This window comes from Otolemur garnettii, unplaced genomic scaffold, assembly GCF_000181295.1.
Source record: "Otolemur garnettii isolate 467f Iridium unplaced genomic scaffold, OtoGar3 scaffold00163, whole genome shotgun sequence".
Taxonomy (NCBI): domain Eukaryota; kingdom Metazoa; phylum Chordata; class Mammalia; order Primates; family Galagidae; genus Otolemur; species Otolemur garnettii.
Genome location: NW_003852558.1, coordinates 2,237,027 through 2,256,913, shown reverse-complemented (window position 1 = coordinate 2,256,913; position 19,887 = coordinate 2,237,027). Strand labels below are relative to the sequence as shown.

Sequence of the window (19,887 nt, the reverse complement as noted above, 5' to 3'; positions counted from 1 at the left end):
CTCAAGCTATCCCCCTGGGCAGAGTGCCATGGCATCACGCTCACAGCAACCTCCAACTCCTGGGCTCAAGCGAGTCTCCTGCCTCAGCCTCCCAACTAGCTGGGACTACAGGCGCCCGCCACAACGCCTGGCAATTTTTTGGTTGCAGACATCATTGTTGTTTGGCGGGCTGGGCTGGGGATTCGAACCCGCCACCTTAGATGTATGTGGCTGGCGCCTTAGCTGCTTGAGCCATAGGCGCCGAGCCTTGACTGGGTTTTACATGTAATTTTTGTCGTTTTGTGATTGGCTCATTCTACTTAGCATGATGTCTTCAAGGCTCATCTCTGTTGCAGTATGTGTCACAGTTTTCTTTTTAAGGCTGAAAACTATATAACACATATACAATGTACACCACATTTTGTTCATCTGTTGACACTCGGGGTCCTCTACCTTTTGGTTATCATAAATAATGCTGCAGTAAACATAGGTGTATAAATGTCACTTTGAAACCCTGCTTTCAGTTCTTTTGGGTATATATCCAACCGTAGACTTGGCGAGCCTTGTGATCATTGTATTTTTATTTTTTTTGAGGAACCACTCTACTGTTGTCCACAGTAGCTGCCCCATCTTATGTTCCCACCCGCAGTGTACAGGGTGCCAGTTTCTCCAAACCCTTGCTAACATTTCCTGTCCTCTAGTTTTGGATATTAATGGTAGCCATCCTGATGCATGTGAGGTTTTGATTTGTATTTCCTTTATGCTTAGTGAAGCCGATCGTCTTTTCATGTGCTTATTGGCCATTGGTACATCTTCTTTACAGAAATGTCCTTTGCCCATTTTTTAATCAGGTGGTTTTGTTGTTGAAGTATAGGAGCTCTTTGTATATTCTGGTTACTAACTCCTTATCAGATAGATGACTTGCAGACATTTCTCCTGATCAGTGGTGGGCAGGTGATTATGTTTTACCGAGAAGTTTTGATCTTATTTAATGGTAATGTTTTTAATGTTTTTAAATTTTAGAATGATCCTCATTATAAGGAATTTTTTCCAAAAGTTATTTCAAAAATAAAACATCCTTTAAACATTTTTACATCAGATTTTTCTCAGTGCATAAATAACATGGGAAGCTAAGTCTTAGATAAATTTTGTAAAGCTCAAAATAAAGTAGAATAACCAATAATTTGGCAAATTCCAATTAAGGGTTAGAAATGTGCCTTTCATAGCAGAGAACATAGCCTTTACGCTTATTAAGTTTTTGATCAAATGTTAGGAATAAAGTCCATAAAGCACTTGAATGAGGACTTATTCTCTAAGCTTAAAAATATTCTGGTTGTAGAAAAAAGTCTAATAAAAGGGGATTAAATAGTAGACTCTGCTACCCTCGTGTTTTTACATATATCCACTGAGTATTAACACACTGTAAGGGCTAGAGTTCAGAAAACTGAACATTACAAGAGCTTATCAATCCAGAAATTGGATTTTTTGTTTGTTTAAATATCCTGCCAGTTTCCAAAACATATTTGCAAGGTACTACGATGAGTCACGTAGACAGTAGCAGTCCTGATATTGGGAGTATGGAGTTAAAGCCATATGGTTAGAGAAGAAAACTATGCCCATAAGCTGAGGATAATTTTACTGCAAGTTTTCTAGGTAGCATTGGCAAAAAGAGAAACTATAGATTATGTAGTTCGCATCATATGGTACAAGGAAGCACACCACTTAATAATCATCAGAGGCCACGTTTTTTCCTGGCACTAAACTCTTAAGAGGAAGGAGTGACCTATATGTTCATAAACAGGACGGTGATCTCCGAAATGGGCAGCATTTATAAAAGCTGTTTAAACGTTATTCATACAACTCTCAGCTCCTCTTGTATCCTGTGAGTTTGCAAAGGCATTTATTTGCGTGATATGTCATGTAATGTGATTTAACTTTTGATCTCATTGACACAAATCAGTTGTGGCTCAGACTGGCCTCACCTGGTCCCTAACTATTAAAGCTTTCAAAGCCTTTGTCATAATCCTTCTGCAACAATCTGGGACATTAAAATACCAAATTCCAAACTCCCATGGGATAGTTTGCTCCTTAGTTTACAATTTATATCTAAATATAATAACTTGACATGCACTTTTAGAAAAAAGAAACTAAGCGCGATAGCTCATGCCTGTTATCCTAGCACTCTGAGAGGCTGAGGCGGGTGGATTGTTTGAGCTCAGGAGTTTGAGACCAGCCTGAGCAAGGGCAAGTCCCCATATCTACTAAAAATAGAGAAACTAGCCAGGTGTAGTGGTACACACCTGTAGTCCCAGCTAGTTGGGAGTCTGAGTCAAGAGGATTGCTCAAGCCCAAGAGTTTGAGGTTGCTGTGAGCTAGGCTGATGCCACGGTATTCTACCCAGGGTGACGGAGTGAGACACTGTCTCAAAAAAAAAAAAAGAAAGAAATGAAAGAAAAAAGGAAGACCTGAGCGCCTGCTTGGTGAAAAGGTCAACTATTCCTTGATGATGTAACTTGTTTAAAACCAGAATCTAACTAAGAATTCCTTCTTAAAGTTCACTATTCAAGTCCTGTATTTTTTTTTTTAAGTTTATGGAGAAAATCATTTATAGAGAAAATCAGCACTTAAGTAATAGATGGGAGGAACCTGTGGCTCAAAGGAGTGGGGTGCTGGCCCCATATACCAGAGGTGGCAGGTTCAAATCCAGCCCCAGCCAAAAACCGCAAAAAGAAATGTAGTGGTAATAGATGGTAACATTGGGTTCACAGAAGTTGTCTTTCCAGAGTTTCCTGAGGATGGAGCTTTAGGGGAATCATTGTTCCCTCTAGAGCAAACTCTTTATCAGCCACAGATAACAGACATGTTAAGACTGAAGGTTAGAAGTCAGGACAGACGTCTTGGGGGCCATGTATACTTCAGCAGCAGCAAGAGCACGTGCTGAGCCTTGCGAGTTGGTCTTAACGGTTGAAAGACCTGTTTCTTAGAAATCTAGCCTCTGATTTTTAACTGACATCGTGGAGCCAGCTGATTCTTATCTCTATGGAGAGAATTCCTTGCTTAATAGACTGATTTCTTCTTTAAAAAGACTACAACTGTTTGTAAGAAGATAAATGGTTTTCTATCATCTTAAGTCTTTCATAAATGAATAATGTCACAGTCCAAAAGGAAGACGAACAGCTCAAATATTTGGTATTGCACCTATGATGTTAAAACTCAGAAGAGAATTTTTGGTTATCAGGCATTTTCAAGAGAGCCAGAAGGGAAATTAAAGCAGGGAGGTCAATTCTGTCTTTGTAGTAACCCTGCCAAGATGATAGGAGCAAGAAATTGTTGGATGGGCACATGTTTTGCAGGTAGTGCCAATTGGATTTGTGATGGTGGACTCAGCGTGTGAGAACAGGAGGTGTCAAGGGTGACTCAAGGGGTTTTGGCTTGAGCAACTGCAAGAATGGTGTTGCCATTGACCAAGATTTGGCTTTTTATGTGCTAACTGCTCTCATTTTTAAGTTTTTCCAATAATGTTCTTAGATTTCAAAGCAAATCACAGGTACAGCTCCTGAACCAAATTGATTATCACTGCCATCAACTTTTAAGAGGCAGATCAGTAAACTTAACTTTGACCTAGCATGTCACAAATTTTAAAAGACATCAAAATCAGCATAATTTTGAAGGACTTTATTATCAGAAAGAGAATGTATAAAAAAGTAGAAATAGTGCTTTACCGTTAGCAAAATCAACTGTCCATTCTAGATTAAAATCTTTAACAGCTGTGTCAGCTAATAGTATAGAAAAGATCGAACGTCAGAGTTGGGACAGAAACTCAGGATCTGCGTGTGCCTTAGAGGAGGAGCTTGTGCTGAGCCTGTTGAATGTGTGGTTGAATATGCCTTTTGTAAAAGCCTTATATGTTAAAGATAAATAGAAGAAACTAGATTATTTTCTTCTAAGGTTACTTGAGAGCTCATAAAACACTGTTTCAGTAATTAAGGAAAACTCAGATGCTCATGAAATTGCTGAATAGGAAAGTAATTTGTCATTAAGGTCTTAAGTACAGGCAATGCCTGGCGTACAGAATTCCACATTTACTGTTGCCGCTTGTCACAGTTGACCTTTGCAGAGCTTGTGTCCAGGAGGGAGTCACTGAGCTGCTCAGCGAGCTTAACCAGCTATCCGTGTCCATGGCTTAGCCTTGCTGTGATGTCTTCACCCATACATACACTGGAACTCTCCACAAGTTAAAACTTTCATTTCTTTGTAACAACAACAACAACAAAAAATAGAGCCCTAAAAGAAAGTCAACAGCTGATGCTTAACATAACTTGATTTTCAGTTACTTTTCCTGCATATGATGGGAGAAAGCTTATGTGATAATGGCATTTGGAGAATCTTGAGGGTCTAAAGACTTGGAAATGTCAGCAGTCTTGGGAATAAATGAACTGCTTCTTGGGCACATATGTCCCTTTGGGGTGTGCACATTTTCCATGTGGCCAGCTGCAGCGGCCGGGCCTCCGCTCTGAGTGGCTTTAGCTGATCTGCCCAGACTGTCCAGCCTGAACCCCCTCCCACCCCCAACCCAGGAACAACAGCGTGTCTTACCAGTCGGCTGATTAAAGGAGTCGTGTGTTGCTCTGGAACTGAGCCTGGGATTTGATCACATGAATTCACTCACGTGAGCCAGAGGCAAGACCAGATTCTTTCTGGGGGGAAATCTAGACATGCCAGTGGTGCTGGCCACATCAGCTGGTGTTAACACCAAACTCACAATGGGTGCCTGTTCTCTCCCACTTGTTTTCAGTTCAGAGCTACCAAAAGCTTTGGAGCAGATCTGTGGATTCAGGTTTAAATTTAGTTTTGACACACCTCGCCAGCTGTGCAATAGCACTAACCCAAGGAGCTGGGCTACATAGAAAGGTCCTCCCTCCCCGTTCAGTCTCACAGGAAAGATCAAGTGAAAAAACAAACGGTTAAGTGCTGAAGTTGCAGGAGAGGCTTTACTGATAACTCTGCTTCAAAAATGTATTTGCAGGAGGTTAACCTGTATTCCCCGGTTCTCCAGTTTAGCATGTTGTAAAAAGTGGTGGTGATACTACCATTTTCTTTGACTATACGGTGGTGCGTTGCCATTGTATTAAGATATGTTGTTTTTACCAGAGTTTTGTAAATTTATCATTGAAGGTCTAGCACAGTATGTTATAAGGCAGCATAGCTATAACCGCACGGCTTCATTAACTGTGATATCTAGACATAATTAGGCTCTCGCTGACAACAGCAGACAAAATGGAAAATCATTTTGAGAAAAAAAAAAGTTGATGTTCTGAGAAAGTAAAAGAACAGTAACAGAGGCCTCTGTAATTGTCAGGCACAACTCGGGACTAAAGCATCACCTGTCACAGGTCGGTGCTGGTGCCCGTGCTGGTGTTGGCCCTGCAGCCTCTTACTTGGGAATGTGTTCTTACCCTCTTGATTTTCTTTCCGCTCTGTTATTTCATGACACTCTGTGCACAAAGGTAAACTAAAAGGTCCTCTGTGATTTAGAAATAACAGCTTTGACGACTGGAAGTTGACCCACTCATTCTTATTTCATTGACTTTATTTTTTTAGAGACGTTTTATGGAAGTACAGAGTTCCCACGCCCCTCCTCTCCCCACCTCACAGACGCACACGTTATTGACATCTTGTACTTGTGGGTGCATCCGGGACAATCAGCGCACCCATGCTAAGATGTTAGTATTCAAGCCTATAGTTCATGTCGGTTCATTCCGTGTCATATATTCTATCAGTTTGGACAAAAGTATGATGTCCTGGATCTCCGCAGCAGTACCATACAGAACATTTCTCACACACACACACACACCGCCCGAATGTGCCTCTGTTGCACCCATTCACCTCTTTCCCAATTGCACCCTGAACCCCTGGCAACTCATCTTTTCACTGTCTCTGTACTTTAGTTTCATTTATTTCTAAGTAACTACCCAGCTGTTCCTAAGCACGCATCATTCATTCCTTTATTCACAAAGTGGCCTCTCGATAAATACTATGTGCCAGGTCGCGTTCTACGCTTGGGGGATTATAGCGGATGACCAAAAATAAAAAATTCCGATCTTCCCAATGTTTACATGTATCAAGCCTCCAGGCTCAGCTCGGTCCTAAGTAGGAGTGGAAGGGGCCCTCAGCACGGGATGAGAGGAGGTGGTTGGAGAAAGTACTGAGAAGGGGCCTCCTGCCATTTGGCCCCTGGTCTCAGGTCAGACCTCCCCCCTCCCCCCCCCCCCCGCCGCAGAGAAGCCCCAAGTGCCGGGCAGCCACAGAAGTACTTGCTAGACCCCCCCCCCCCCCCCGCAGCATTCCCTACAGTCCAGGCCAGGGAGTTGTGCCCACCAGCCTCCTCCAGTGCCTCTGTGTCCTCCCGGAAGGGCAGGAAAAGCGTGGTGCCCTTTCCCAACTTTTTTTCTCTCCTGCCTTCTCTGAAATATACTAAGCACCTCTTTTTCATTTTCAGTAAGCTTTCACTCCTGGTTACCTAAAGCCCTGCCTAGTGCTAATATAATAGAAAGTTTACTAAGAAGTAGGTGCCCATCATCATCTGAAGACTAAGTGGACAGAGTCTTCCCCCTTTGGAAGTAGATGACCCGGAGTTCTCTGTTCTCAGGCTGGTAGCTGTTCATTCCCGTCTGGCCGTAACAAGCCCTGTTCTTTACCCCACCCCCTTCTCCATAGCCCTAGTTCTCTAGAAAAATAGAAAAGAGGTTTCCATGAGTGAGTTTGGGCCAGCGAGAGATGGAAGATTGAAAGATCCATTTTGTCCTTGCTAGCTCTGCCCTGTTCTCTCCTTTTCTGGTTCCTACAAGAAGCAGACTCAAAACCAACTAAAGGACTGTGTGGTGTAACCCTGCTAAGCACATTCTCAGAGCAGACCCAGGTCTGCTTCACCGGCTGGGGAGAGCCGGGTATGCACATTTCTGCCCAACTATACATCCAGTGACGACATACTGATAGTCCAAAGTTAGCCATGGTGGGAATGTTTACACCAGGGAAATAAGAAACACTACCAATAACGTTTTGCTAATTTTTTTTCCTTCAAAGAACCCCTGTACCTGCATCACTGAGCAGATCTGTGTTAACCAAATTCTTACATTGATTGTCCCCTAGTCATAAACTTAAGAACACTGTGTTAGTTCCTGTGCTCTAATTCTGCTCTGCCTAGTTTGGGGGAAAATACCCCCCAAATCAACAGCAGATTTGATCCAGTAAGTTTTGAAAACCAGACTTAGCATCAAGCTACAGAGACCTTGCTTATAGTTTTCATTTCCGTGGGAGAAGAACTGAGGCAATGTACAGGAAGATTTATCTATGGGATTTTCACTGCAATCTGACAGTACTATGGCTCTGAAACCTGCTATTGCAGATGGCAGGCCACAATCATAATTAACATTTCTTCTCCCACATGACAATTTGCTTGTCCGTGTGCAATTAACAAGATGCTACCGTTGCTGACTCGCCCTTTTGTGCCCCACGTAGGACTGCGCACGCCAGAGCAAAAGCGGACGCCGCAGACCAGGCCGCTCTGGCCGCTCGCCAGGAGTGTGACATTGCGAGAGCCGTGGCCCGGGAGCTGTCGCCTGATTTCTACCAACCAGGTAAAGTAATCCTCCTTTGGGGGGTGGGGAGGGGGGCACTGGCTTGGGTTTCCTTCTTCCTTTCAACGTGAAAGTTTTTAAACACCTTTTGAGCCCCAGCAATCCTACAGAAACAAGTGGGAGAATGTGTACAGGTTGAGTATTTCCTCCAGAGATGCTTGGAACTAGAAGTATCTCAGATTACAGATTTTTTTAGATATTACAGTGGAGTCTCCACTGCTGACCATCTCCTTAAGTTGACCGATTTTCGTAGATTGGACAAGTGCCACATGTACATATCAGTATAGTAGACCTAGTTCCTTACGTTGACCACCTCTGTGTGACAGTTTGTTACAGTCCCTTGGTGGGCAACTCACAGAGGTTCTGCTGTGTTTACAGGTGCATGTGATACCAGGGAGGGCACCCAAGTCTAAACATGAGATTTGTGTATGTCTCATATACACTTTATACATCTGACCTGAAGCTTACTTCATCCAATGTTTTTAATAATTTTGTGCATGAAAAAACCTTTTGGGCTCGGTGCCTATGGCTCAAGTGGCTAAGGTGCCAGCCACATACACCTAAGGTGGCGAGTTCGAATCCAGCCTGGGCACGCCAAACAACAATAACAGCTGCAACCAAAAAATAGCCAGGCGTTGTGGCTGGCGCCTGTGGTCCCAGCTACTTGGGAGGCTGAAGCAGGAAACTTGCTTGAGCCCAGGAGTTGGAGGTTGCTGTGAGCTGTGATGCCACAGCACTCTACCCAGGGGGGACAGCTTGAGGCTCTGTCTCAAAAAAAAAAACCTTTGACCACATTTTCACTGTGCCCTGTTACACTATGTCAGGTATGAAATTTTCCATTTGTGTCTGTGTTCAAAAACTTCTAGATTTTTGGCACATTTTGGATTTTGGAGGAGGGATGTTCAACTTGCCCTAAAAACCATCACCCAGAGTCTGAGTGTCAGCACCGGACATTTGAGTTATTCCCCAAGGCATCCTCTTTCCTCCCCCCTCAACCTTCAGCTGCACATGACAGCTTTGAGCTGTTAGCAGTAAGACAAGAATCTGAAAGAAGTGGTTAAGTCTAAAAAATTCTGTAATTCTGTAAAATTCCATTACACTTTCTATAACAAAGACCCCCCCCAAATTCAGAGGTATCTGTAATAAACAGTAAGAGAAGAGCCTAGAAATATAGGCATAAACTTACGAACACAACTCTTTTTTTAATTTACTTGAACTAACACTCAAAGGAGCGTGGTTAGGAGAGAAAGCAGTGTACCGCTGAAAGGTGAGTCTCCACAGATTAAGAGGAAAAGGCATGTCATAATGGAATAAATGAAGGTAACAACCTCAAAAAGAATCGATCTTGACCATCTGCCTCGTAGGGTTGTCATAAAATAGCAAGCCATAAATACTTGCAGTAGGTTTAAATATTTCATTTACTTCCTAATAGTTTCTTAGTAGATTGTTTTCAACTCTTCCTGTAACTTACTATATATATATTATATATATATATATATAATATACTGGTGTTTTGTCTCAAATTTCAAAAGGGTCACCCTTTTATTATGTATGTTCTCTACCACTTTGGAAATATCTTTCTAGTGGTTGTTTGAGGGACAAACAGATTTGTAGGTAAAGAGACCAAATTAAATTATTCTCAATTTCTTGATAAAGTATTTTCTTAATAAAGAATTTTTTGAAGTTGGTTTTTAATCAATCAAACTGTATAACCAGCACCCTGCACAATATAGGTATTCAGTACATGTTTGGTCCCTGGGAAGGGGACATGGTATTGGAGCCCACAGGGCATCATTGATTCCTAAAGAACAAGGTAAGTCAAAGTGAGAAGAATAACAGGATGCTAAGAAAAGCTAGAAACTCAGCTAACCTGAAGGATAGAGATATGAGAACGAAACCATCTGAAGATTTGAGGAAGTTGTATCCTGCAAAGAAAGGAGACAGTAAAAGGCCAGATTAAGAAGACTCAGTTGGGCGGCACCTGTGGCTCAAAAGGGTAGGGCGCTGGCCCCATAGGCCTGAGGTGGCGAGCTCAAACCCAGCCTGAGCCATAAAAACAAAAGAAGACTTAGTGGTGGGTGGCACCTGTGGCTCAGTGGGTAGGGCACAGGCCCCATATACGGACTGAAACAAACAAAAAAAATAGCCTGCCATTGTGGTAGATGCCTCTAGTCCCAGCTACTAGGGAGACTGAGGCAAGAGAATCGCCTAAGCCCAGGAGTTGGAGGTTGCTGTGAGCTGTGTGACGCCAAGGCACTCTACTGAGGGTCATAGAATGAGACTCTGTCTCTACAAAAAAAAAAAAAGAATAAATAAATAAAAAGAAGAAGACTCAGTTGTTATAAGAGAAAGGCTGGGGAGGGACCCAGTCTGGTTGCTGAATGACAGATATTATTGTCCCTCACAGAGACTTCCCTAAGAGTTGAAGTCCAAGGAAGGCAACCACTGATAATGAATATTTTCTTTCACACGCATCCTGTTTAAGCCTTTGGGGGGGGGGGGTTTAAGCATTTACTATGTACGTATTATATACAGGGTGTCCACAAAGTTTGTGTGCAATTTAAAATAGTTAATTTATTATTATATTTTATTAGGAAAGGGAACCTTTCCATTCTTTGCAGTGATCTCTGATAAGAATAAAATAAATTCACACTTCCCCAGTACCTCAAGGCATTGGCAAATTGGCTTTTGAGGCCCCGGGCACTGGGGATAGAGTTCTACCCAAAAGGGACTGTTCTGGGCTCCCTGGCAGTGCTACCATTGAGAAGACGCTGAACAGTCAGGAGACCGTGGGCTTGAACTCCTCTGAAAGTGAACAAACATACTATTGTCTGCAGATAGTAATTTCTGGATTCTGTTAATTCTTTTGGGGAATGGGGTCCCTCTAGATTTCCATTAGGTGTTACCAGGAGGTAAATGATACAAAAGGCCATCTCAGTTTCCCAGACTGAATGGTTTAAAAGCCTTCTACGGTGTAAAAGCATTTGAGGGGGAAAAAAGTATTGTGGGAAAGTGTAATTCCACCCTTTCTAAGTGGACACAGCTTCAGTAAGCAAGTTGGCCATCGGGAATGAATACATCACAGTAGCCTGAGATGACAGTGGGTCTGTTTGAGACCAGAGCTAAGGGGGAGCTGCAATCCCCTTTGACCCACAGCCAAAACTTCCTTCAGCAACTGTATAGAAAGCTTGTTCTCTGCTGAGTATTATTGATCTTCTCAGGGGACGTAACTCATGCTTTCCACTCTGAGTTACAGGGTGATCAAATCGGATAGACATTTTCTAAAAGGGCTTTCAAGTACTTCTTCTAAATCAGGCTTCTCACGTAATTTACATATCTCAGATATAAAAGTTTGCATTGTTTGGAATCCGTGTGTCATGCATAGAGGCTGTTAACCCTGAGATAAAGGATGCCTGTCATAGCTTACAGTTTGAATACTTTTCATGGCAAATTACCTCTTTTCAGGAGCTGGCAGTGTTTTCAGATATTTACCATCTTCATTAAATTTTATGCCTTTAGTTTGAAACTGTGTCATTCTACAGTTCAGTTAAAAAACAAAGGAAAAAATACAGCCATGTGGGATAGCTTCGTCACTCAAAGGATTAAGCTCTAGTAATACAGGCATACAAACGGAAGTTTGCAAACGTGTGGATAGATAATTGTGTACCTACACAGACACCTAAATTACTGTTCATGAGAATGACACAGTGGGTCAACCCCCGCAAGAACTTACAAGATCGCCCTGAAAATGAGTCTCCGTTACTTGTTAGCATGGCTTTAAGAACTGCAAGAGTTCCTTCTAACTTGATCAGCCTATGAAAAAATCTACAGAAAAGATTGGTTACCCAAGGAAATACAGTAGAACCTCTGTAAGGTGACCACCCGAGGCACTGTAACAAACTGGTCAACATACGGAGGTGGTCAACATAAGGAACCCAGCCTACTGTACTGATGGATACATGCCGTACGTGTCTGGTCTAAGAAAAGTAGGTCAACTTCAAGAGGTGGTCCAATGTAGAGAGCTGGTCAACTGTGGAGATTCTACCATATAGAAAAAAAGAGTCACAAAGGCAAAATTGGCAGTGTCCATCCCAACACTGTCCAGGAGAAGCCAGAGCCAAAACCTTGGAGTATTGCTGTCTCCTTAGCCGGGACGTTTTTATCATGAGGGGAGGATACAGGCACTGTAGCCAGTGGTGTGTGGCTTTATTGGCAAGATCATCCTGACTCAGGAAATGGATGAATCAGGCTGGCCCAGCCTGATGCCATTAGATATTGGATTCATCTCATGCTGCTTGTCCTGATTCCACGTTCACCAGTAACTTTCTAATTTTGGTTGAGCTTTCCGTGGAGGACTGCCAACACAGAGAGCATGTACTGGTAGTATCAGTGTGGGTCCCTGGACCTATGTGACATTTACATTGCTCACTGTGAACTAGTGAAATTCTGGTATTATACATCAGTCTTGTGAGCTTTGGTAATGTGAGTCTGCCCCGAGGGACACCCTGCTTCAAAACATCAGGCTCCGAAGCCAGCTGACCTATGACTACCAAGGACATAGCAGGGATTGGGGCCCCACGGCACAATGGTCAGGAGACTATATGTGTGACTCTTTGTCCCACTCTTTCACAATTTTCTTATTGACATACTTAACTTTGTTTTTTATTTCAAATGATAATGAGTAGCTTGTAAAATTTTTATATGTATTTATCAGTGGGGGCAGGGGCTGAGCGTGGGTTAAAAAAAATGGCAACGCTGCCCTGGAATATGGTGAATTTAGTACACAGAGCCCTCGTGGGAGATAGCCAGCCTGCCTCCCTGGGCAGCACCTCCAACAAGTTTTGTCTTCTGTGTTTAAGCATGAGAGTGCTCACACACACAGTGCACTAATTATTTAGGGTGAGAGGGAAGTCTTTAGGTTATTACGGACCCATGTTAACTAAGCTCGCATTTCCAGTATGAAGTGGAAGTCTTTAGAAATCAAAGTGTATCTTCATTACATAATTGTCTGTAGCTCTTATTAATATGTTAAGAAAAGAAAAGCATTCTGGAGTAGATGACTTCTACACTCACCTTCTAAACTCAAAATTCTGAAAAAAAATTTTGATTAAAAAAGGAAAATGAGTAATCCACTAGTTGCCATGAAATTAATAATTCATGAGTTTGCTGGTTACTCAGACCACTTATTTCTTCCAGTATATTCAGTTTCACAAATGTGAGTGCCAGCCATGGGCAGGTACTAGAATGGCCACCGCAGGCTGGCAGGCCAGGGTCCTGCGGCTGTGCTCGCAGCACTTGGGGTACTGTTGCAGACAGGGCTGTATCGCTCTGGGGGGACGTTGCATTCTCTCCATGTAGAACTCAAAAGTGATCCTGCCACCAGTTACGTAATCTTTGTAGAGTCTTTCAATCTGGTCCTTTTTCAGCGATTGACAGTCTCCACGGAACATGTCTCATTTCTGTTAAATGACTGCTGCTGTTCGTACAAAGCATTTGATGTTGGCACTGCCCTCATAGACATTTGTTTTAGGGAATTTTCATGGTGTTCCTGTTGCCATCCCACTGAGGCTCACCTCTGAGGAACTAGCTAGACCCTGCAGCTACCATCTGCCATATCTGTTCAGAACCTTGATGCCAACTGTAACAAGTAACCTTTCAGGTTGAATGTTGTTTTGTACTGTGTGGCTTATTGGTGAGCCGGTGACTTGTAACTGGCTTTTTTTCAATGTAAATCTCTAAGGGGGATGGGGAAGTCCTTTAGGATTCATAGGTACTGTCTATAAAATGGATGAAAATGCTGACTGCAACAACTATCAACACTTGTCATAATTTCCCTCGCTGGCAACATTCTGACCTGTCTTTTTAATGAACTGCTGCATCTCGTCAACTGTGTGTTGCTGGCTTTGCACTGCTGACACACGCTCCTACACAGAACACGCAGCAAGCACAACATGTGCCTTCCAAGGGAAAACAGTCCAGGAAAAACTTCTGTCTTCTGCATTATGTTAAATGCCTTGTTTAAAAAGCATTTAATCTTACCCTGGAAAATCTAACTGTATACCCTCATTTCCTTGGCTGGTCCTCATATGACTGTACTTGGTGGGAACCACTTCCAACTGGATGTGGTCATGTGAGGGTGGCATTATGTCCACTCTTTCAAATGCCTGTAACTGGGCACGTTAGAATCACCTGGAGTTGTGGTCCCCAACCTTTTTGGCACCAGGGACCGGTTTCATGGAAGACAGTCTTTCCTCGAATCCAGGAGGAAGACGAGGTTTGGGAACGATTCAAGCACATTACATCTCCACCTCAGATCATTAGGCATTGGATTCTGGGAAGGAGACGCAACCTGGATCCCTCATGTGTGCAGTTTACAGTAGGTTCTCACGCCTGTGAGGTGATGCTGCACTGATCTAACAGGAGGTGAAGGTCAGGTGGTGATAAGAGTGATAGGAGTGGCTGTAAATACAGATGAAGGTTCACTTCCTCCCCACTCACTGCCTGCCGTGCAACCCAGTTCCTAACAGGCCATGGACTGATACCAGTCCACAGCCTCAGTGTTGGGGACCACAGACCTGGATCATCTGTTAAGCACTGATATTTCTAGGCTTCAGTTCATACTTATTAAATCAAAATCTCTGAGCATAACACCTCAGATCATCTGATGGGTAGTAACTGTAGGAGCCACTGCTTCGGAGTGCATTTATGCCCTTACCCCATCATTGTTTGAATGTATAATTAAGGTAGGATTTTTTAAATCTAAAAGGTGATTTAAAAGGGTGAGAACCCCCCCCCTTTAAAAACTCTGTATTTATGCTTATGTTAGGAAAATTGGTACTCAAAGACAGGACTGCTCCATTCTTACTTGCTAAAAAAATTAATGTCTCTTTTCTTCCCCCCCCCCCAAAAAAATAAATAAAAGTTGATTTAGATTTAGTTGGTGCTAAATTGTACTTCTACCATTCTGGTAAATTCTTGGAGCGCAGCAGATTTTGAGTATCATCAGAAAGCCCTGTAGATCAATCTGAGTAAGAATACCTGAAAAACTCATCTTGGAAGAGTGGGCATGTGTAATCACGTGAGACATTCCTTTCCTGATACCCTTAGAACAAGACAGCTGTGTCCAAAGAGGTGGCACATCGGATTTCTAAAGGCTAGAGAAGTGATTAGACTGGTATTTATATTCAGTGGAATCTAAAATTTAGCTTTATAAATTTATTTATACAAATTATTCCAATGGTCAAAACATTCTCTACTTAATGACGGTATAAATTAAGAGCCAGCCAGAGTTCTAGGCACTATTATCAGAAAGCATCTGAAAATATTATTTTTTATTCTACTATTACTAGTTTGGGTTCTTTTCCTCAATAACTAAAGTGTATCCTTTTAGATGGTGACTTTTAAAAATTATTATCATGGTTATTACTTTTCTTGAAACAGAGACTCACTTTGTTACCCTCAGTAGAGTGCTATGGTGTCTTTTGCAACCTCAAACTCTTGGTCTCAAGCAATCCTCTTGCTTTAGCCTCCCAAGTAGCTGAGATTACAGACGTCCACCAAAACACCCAGCTGTTCTTTTTTCTCTTTCTAGTAGAGCCAGGGCTTGCTCTAGCTCAGGCTGCTCTCAAACTTCTGAACTCAGGCAATCCGCCTGCCTTGGCCAGCCAGACTACTAGGATTACAGACGTGAGCCACTGTGCCCAGTCCTAAATTATTAATTGTTATTGGACATACCATTTTTTAATTGCCTGAGTTTACCCCCAAATAAGTGACCTTTTGTAGCTGTTAACGTTTTATCAGTCACATCATTTGTTGGCAATTATCAGCTTTGTGGAGATTTATCAAAGCAGCTCCCATTTCTACTTCTAATCTGGTTTCTGCAATAAATACACGAGGGACCAAAGGTCACTAGGGTAAATTCTAAATTTTTAAAAATTATATATTGACGTTATTGTTACATACATTCATGGTGTTCAAAGTGATGTTATGATTTTTATACAATGTGGGGTGATTAAATCAAGCTGATTAACCTATCACCTCATAAATTTGACAATTTTTTTGTGATGAGAACATCACAAAAATTTAACCAGTTGGATGAAAATATTTCACATTGTATACAGAAACAGTACACTGTACCCCATTATAGTATTAATGTACACTGCTATGATTTAATAAAAAAAAAAGAAAAAACAGCAAAAAAAAAAAAATTTAAATCCTCAACTTGTAAACTGAACTATCATAGTTGCAGATCTTCAAAATGAAATACTTGGGCTTTATTTCTCAATTGCCCAAGTGATCCTTCTGCCTCAGTCTCCCAAACAGCTAGGAAGGACCGCAGGTTTGTATAACCCTGCCTAGGGGATTTTTTTAAAAGTTTTTTGCAGAGAATGGATCTCACTATGTTGCCCAGGCTGGTCTTGAATTCCTGGCCTCAAGTATTCCTCTTGCTTCAGCTTCTCAAAGTGCTGCGATTACATGGCATGAACCGCTGTTCACAGCCTAAGTAGCTTATAGTGTGCCTTAACCTTAAGATTTTGGCCAAAAAATGTTTTTTGCAAAAATAACTTTTGCATTTATCTCTTAAATTGAAGACAGTAAAAGTACCTTGTAATTTGTATAATTGGTCCAGTATTATGGGGCTTCAATTAAAACTTCATTGGCTCTAAGACCCTTGACTTTTAATTATCTTTGCGTAGGATATTCACTCCCAGACCCAGATGGGTCGTTCAGTAACGCTATGAAATTGAGTAACAATGAAGCACAAATAAAAGCAACTCTGATGAAATTGAGGGGGGTGGTAGGATGAGGGAAAAGTATATAAGCAGCACTGCATGGCTTTTAAAGAGAAAATACTTTATCACAGAAGAGAAGGGGTTTAATAAAAATCTGCAATAGATTCACAAAGGGACTTTTTGTGAAAGACCAATATTAATGACCTTGGGTTCTTAAAAGTAGGAGCAAGTTGGCTGATGGAGGGGTATAACTTTTCCATGTCAGTGCTGTGTCTAGACCAGTGGTTTTCAGTCGGTTTGCCGTGAGAGGATCTTAGGTGTGCCACGAACTTTTTAAAGATCATTAATTAAATTACTTTCAAAAGAAGTTCAAAGCACAGGAAGTATTCTTTTTCTTTTTTTCATCAACATAATTTAAGTGTGCTGTAAGATTAAAAAAAGGTTCAAACACACTGGTCTTGACACACAGCACCAAGAATTCAGAAACAGAAAGACAACATCTTTGAAATGATTGCAGTGGCGCCTTTATTGAGTGAACGTGAGATATCTTTCACTGGTCTGAGAATTCAAACTATCATTTTTGATGGAGGATTTAAAAGAAAATTGCCAATTTAAGAACCAGGGTAAGCTCTTTGCAAGTTTAGAAAGGAAATCTCAGTTGTTGACCTACAATCTTGACAGATTTGAGAAACTTAGATCCTGAGGAGTAGAATCTAAAGGATGAAATTGTGATAATACTATTACGTTGGGGGCACTGAGTACAACCTGCAACAGTAGGTCCTCAGGAATTCTCATCTCTGGCTTTAATACAACACAGGAGAACCTCCATAGTTGACCAGCACCCTACATTGACCACCTCCTTAAGTTGACCTAATTTTCATAGGCTGGACATGCACCACATGTGCATGTACATATCAGTACAGTTAGCCTAGGTCCTTACGTTGACCCACCTCCATGTGTTTACCAGTTTGTTACAGTCCCTTGGGTGGTCAAACTTAGAGGTTCTGCTGAACTATGTGTTAATTTTATCTGAAAGTGACACAAGAGCTGTATGACTTTTGGGTTTTCAGCTGCTACAACTGTTTCCATGTCAGAAATGTGGATAAGTAATACATAAATGCCTAACATTTTGGTGAGGCTTTAACGTTTGGGAAATACCTTGTGTAATAGATAGCAGTCTGATTACAATGGCTTATTACTCAGAAAACCATGGGAAGAGCAAATGAAAGTATAAGTATGCTTTAAGTAGTTCTAGCAATTAAGGATAATTGTTCTTTGCCCCTTTGGAAATCTGATCAGTTGGTCTGAAGTGAAGGGTCAGGGTGGGAGATAGGAAGGAAGAGGAACAGGTGCAGTGCTGTGAGTTGGTGAGAGCTGCCTCGCTCTCTATAAAGCAAGTTGGTGGGGAAGCTTCTTCCTTGTATATGTGAGAAACACTGTCAGCTTCTGGAAGAGGGCTACCTGTACTATGTGTGACCTTGACTTCAACTTATGAGTTGAAAAGTGGATGATGGGTGGAGCGGTAGCCAAGGTATGGCCATGACTTGATTACGGGGAGACTGAAGGACAGGAAGGAGAGCACCACTGTGCAGAGCTGTCCCAGAGCACCAGGATGCCCTTTTCTAGATCACTGGTCCCATTAAGATCTTAGGACTTAACCCATCTGATGGTGCACAGTCTGCTTCTCTACATCTCTCTCTCCATAAAACAACAATACAAGAGGGACACTTTTTTAATGGAAATTTTACCCATTTATTTAAAATAATATTATTATAAATAGTCCTGAAGTATAGAAAAAACCTTTTTAAATGTTCTGAGACTTGTCTTGGCTCTGATGCCTGCAGAATGGACCAGAGTTCCTCACAGCTATGAATGGACTAAGTGGACGTGATTTCACTTAGCGTATCCCACACCACAGACGGTGTTCCTAACTAGGAAGTTTTAATGACCCTTTGATGACAGATCATTAAAAATATGTTATCTGCAGGTTCTCCTCTTTCTTACAGTGTACTTTATTAAATTTTAAAAAAACTCATAGCTTAGTTCTTTGTATTAACCTATCATTTGTGTCCCAGTTACACAAAATAAATAAGCAGATGAATTATGATCTTGTGACCAGTGTTCCATCAACATGAATTTCACCTTCATATTCTGCAGGTAGGCAGGACCAGTACAATTGTTTGGGAAGCCAGAACTGTTTAATTTTTATGATGACCAAAATAATGGTAAATACTGTATTATCTTAAGAGCAGCTTTTCGGTAATCTTTTCTCTTGTAGAAAGAAATATGCTTGAGCTTAATCAAAGCCTTATTAAATATATTGAAAAAAGGAGAAAAGGTCAATCTGATTTGATTAAAAAAAAAAAAGTGTACAAGCCTTTCTGTCTTATTTTCTATCCCCTTTCCTTTTTCTCTTTCTGTGTTTTGACAGGCCCCGATTATATCAAACAGAGACTTCAGGAAGGTGTAGATGCTAAAGAAAATCCAGAAGAAAAGGTCCCAGAAAAGCCACCTACACCAAAGGAATCTCCTCATTTTTATCGCAAAGGCACGACACCCCCAAGATCTCCTGAGACAAGTCCCAAACAGAGTCACTCTCCCCCGCCTTCCCCAAAGCCCATGAAGAAGCAAAACCCCAGTTCAGGGGCAAGACTCAACCAAGACAAAAGGAGTGTGGCTGATGAGCAGGTGATGGCCGTTGTCAATAAGCCCTTGATGTCAAAGGCTCCCTCGAAGGAGGCAGGAGCAGCCGTACCCCAGTCCAAGTACTCTGGCCGCCACTATGTCCCCAACCCCAGTAATGGGGAGCTGCATTCTCAGTATCACGGCTACTACGTGAAGCTTAATGCCCCCCAGCACCCTGCAGAAGATGTGGAGGACGGTGACGGGTCGAGCCAGTCTTCCTCAGCACTGGTGCACAAGCCATCTCCTAACAAGTGGAGTCCCTCCAAATCTGTGACAAAACCAGTTGCCAAAGAAAGCAAAGCTGAGCCAAAAGCAAAGAAGTCTGAACTTGCTATACCAAAGAATCCAGCAAGCAAAAATTCGTGCCCTTCTTTGGAAAAAGAAGCCAATTCAGTAAGTCTTGCACCGAGTGTGCTTCCTTCCTCCCCCTTGGCTCTTTCAGGGGGCAGCATCCATAGCTGTGCATCTCCAGCACAGCCAGCCTAACCAAGGCTGTGGGGCACAGGGTTGTTGAGAGTAAACCCGATCAGGTTTGTAAAGAGCTCGCCAGGCAGAAATCCCTCCGTGTCCACTCAGCCACCCATCTTCGACTTCATTCAGGTAGGCAAGACCGGACCAGCTTTAGTATCATTGTGCAGCAAGGCTTTATCTGCACTTCATGGGAATGTACTGTTATTGTGAGGAAGGAATCAGGGCCCCTGCTCAGGGCACTCCCAGAGCTCCAGCTAGGAGGAGGACATCACCAAGTCCTTAGCCTACATGCCTCACAGTGTTCAGGATCTTTACACACACAAAAGTCTCTTGTGAATTCTTCTCAGAAGTGTACTTAGCTGGGTTTTTTTTTTTTTTTTTTT

The 19,887-nt window shown here is 42.1% G+C and overlaps 1 protein-coding gene across 1 annotated transcript in view; it reads left to right on the top strand.

Moving 5' to 3' along the window:
* Positions 1-19,887, top strand: part of JPH1 (junctophilin 1) — an 81,496-nt gene that overhangs the window by 52,236 nt on the left and 9,373 nt on the right. Inside the window, exons 3-4 of the mRNA XM_003800044.2 lie at positions 7,498-7,616; positions 18,780-19,426. Coding sequence (XP_003800092.1) covers positions 7,498-7,616; positions 18,780-19,426 — 766 coding nt within the window. The remainder of the gene's footprint in view (positions 1-7,497; positions 7,617-18,779; positions 19,427-19,887) is intronic.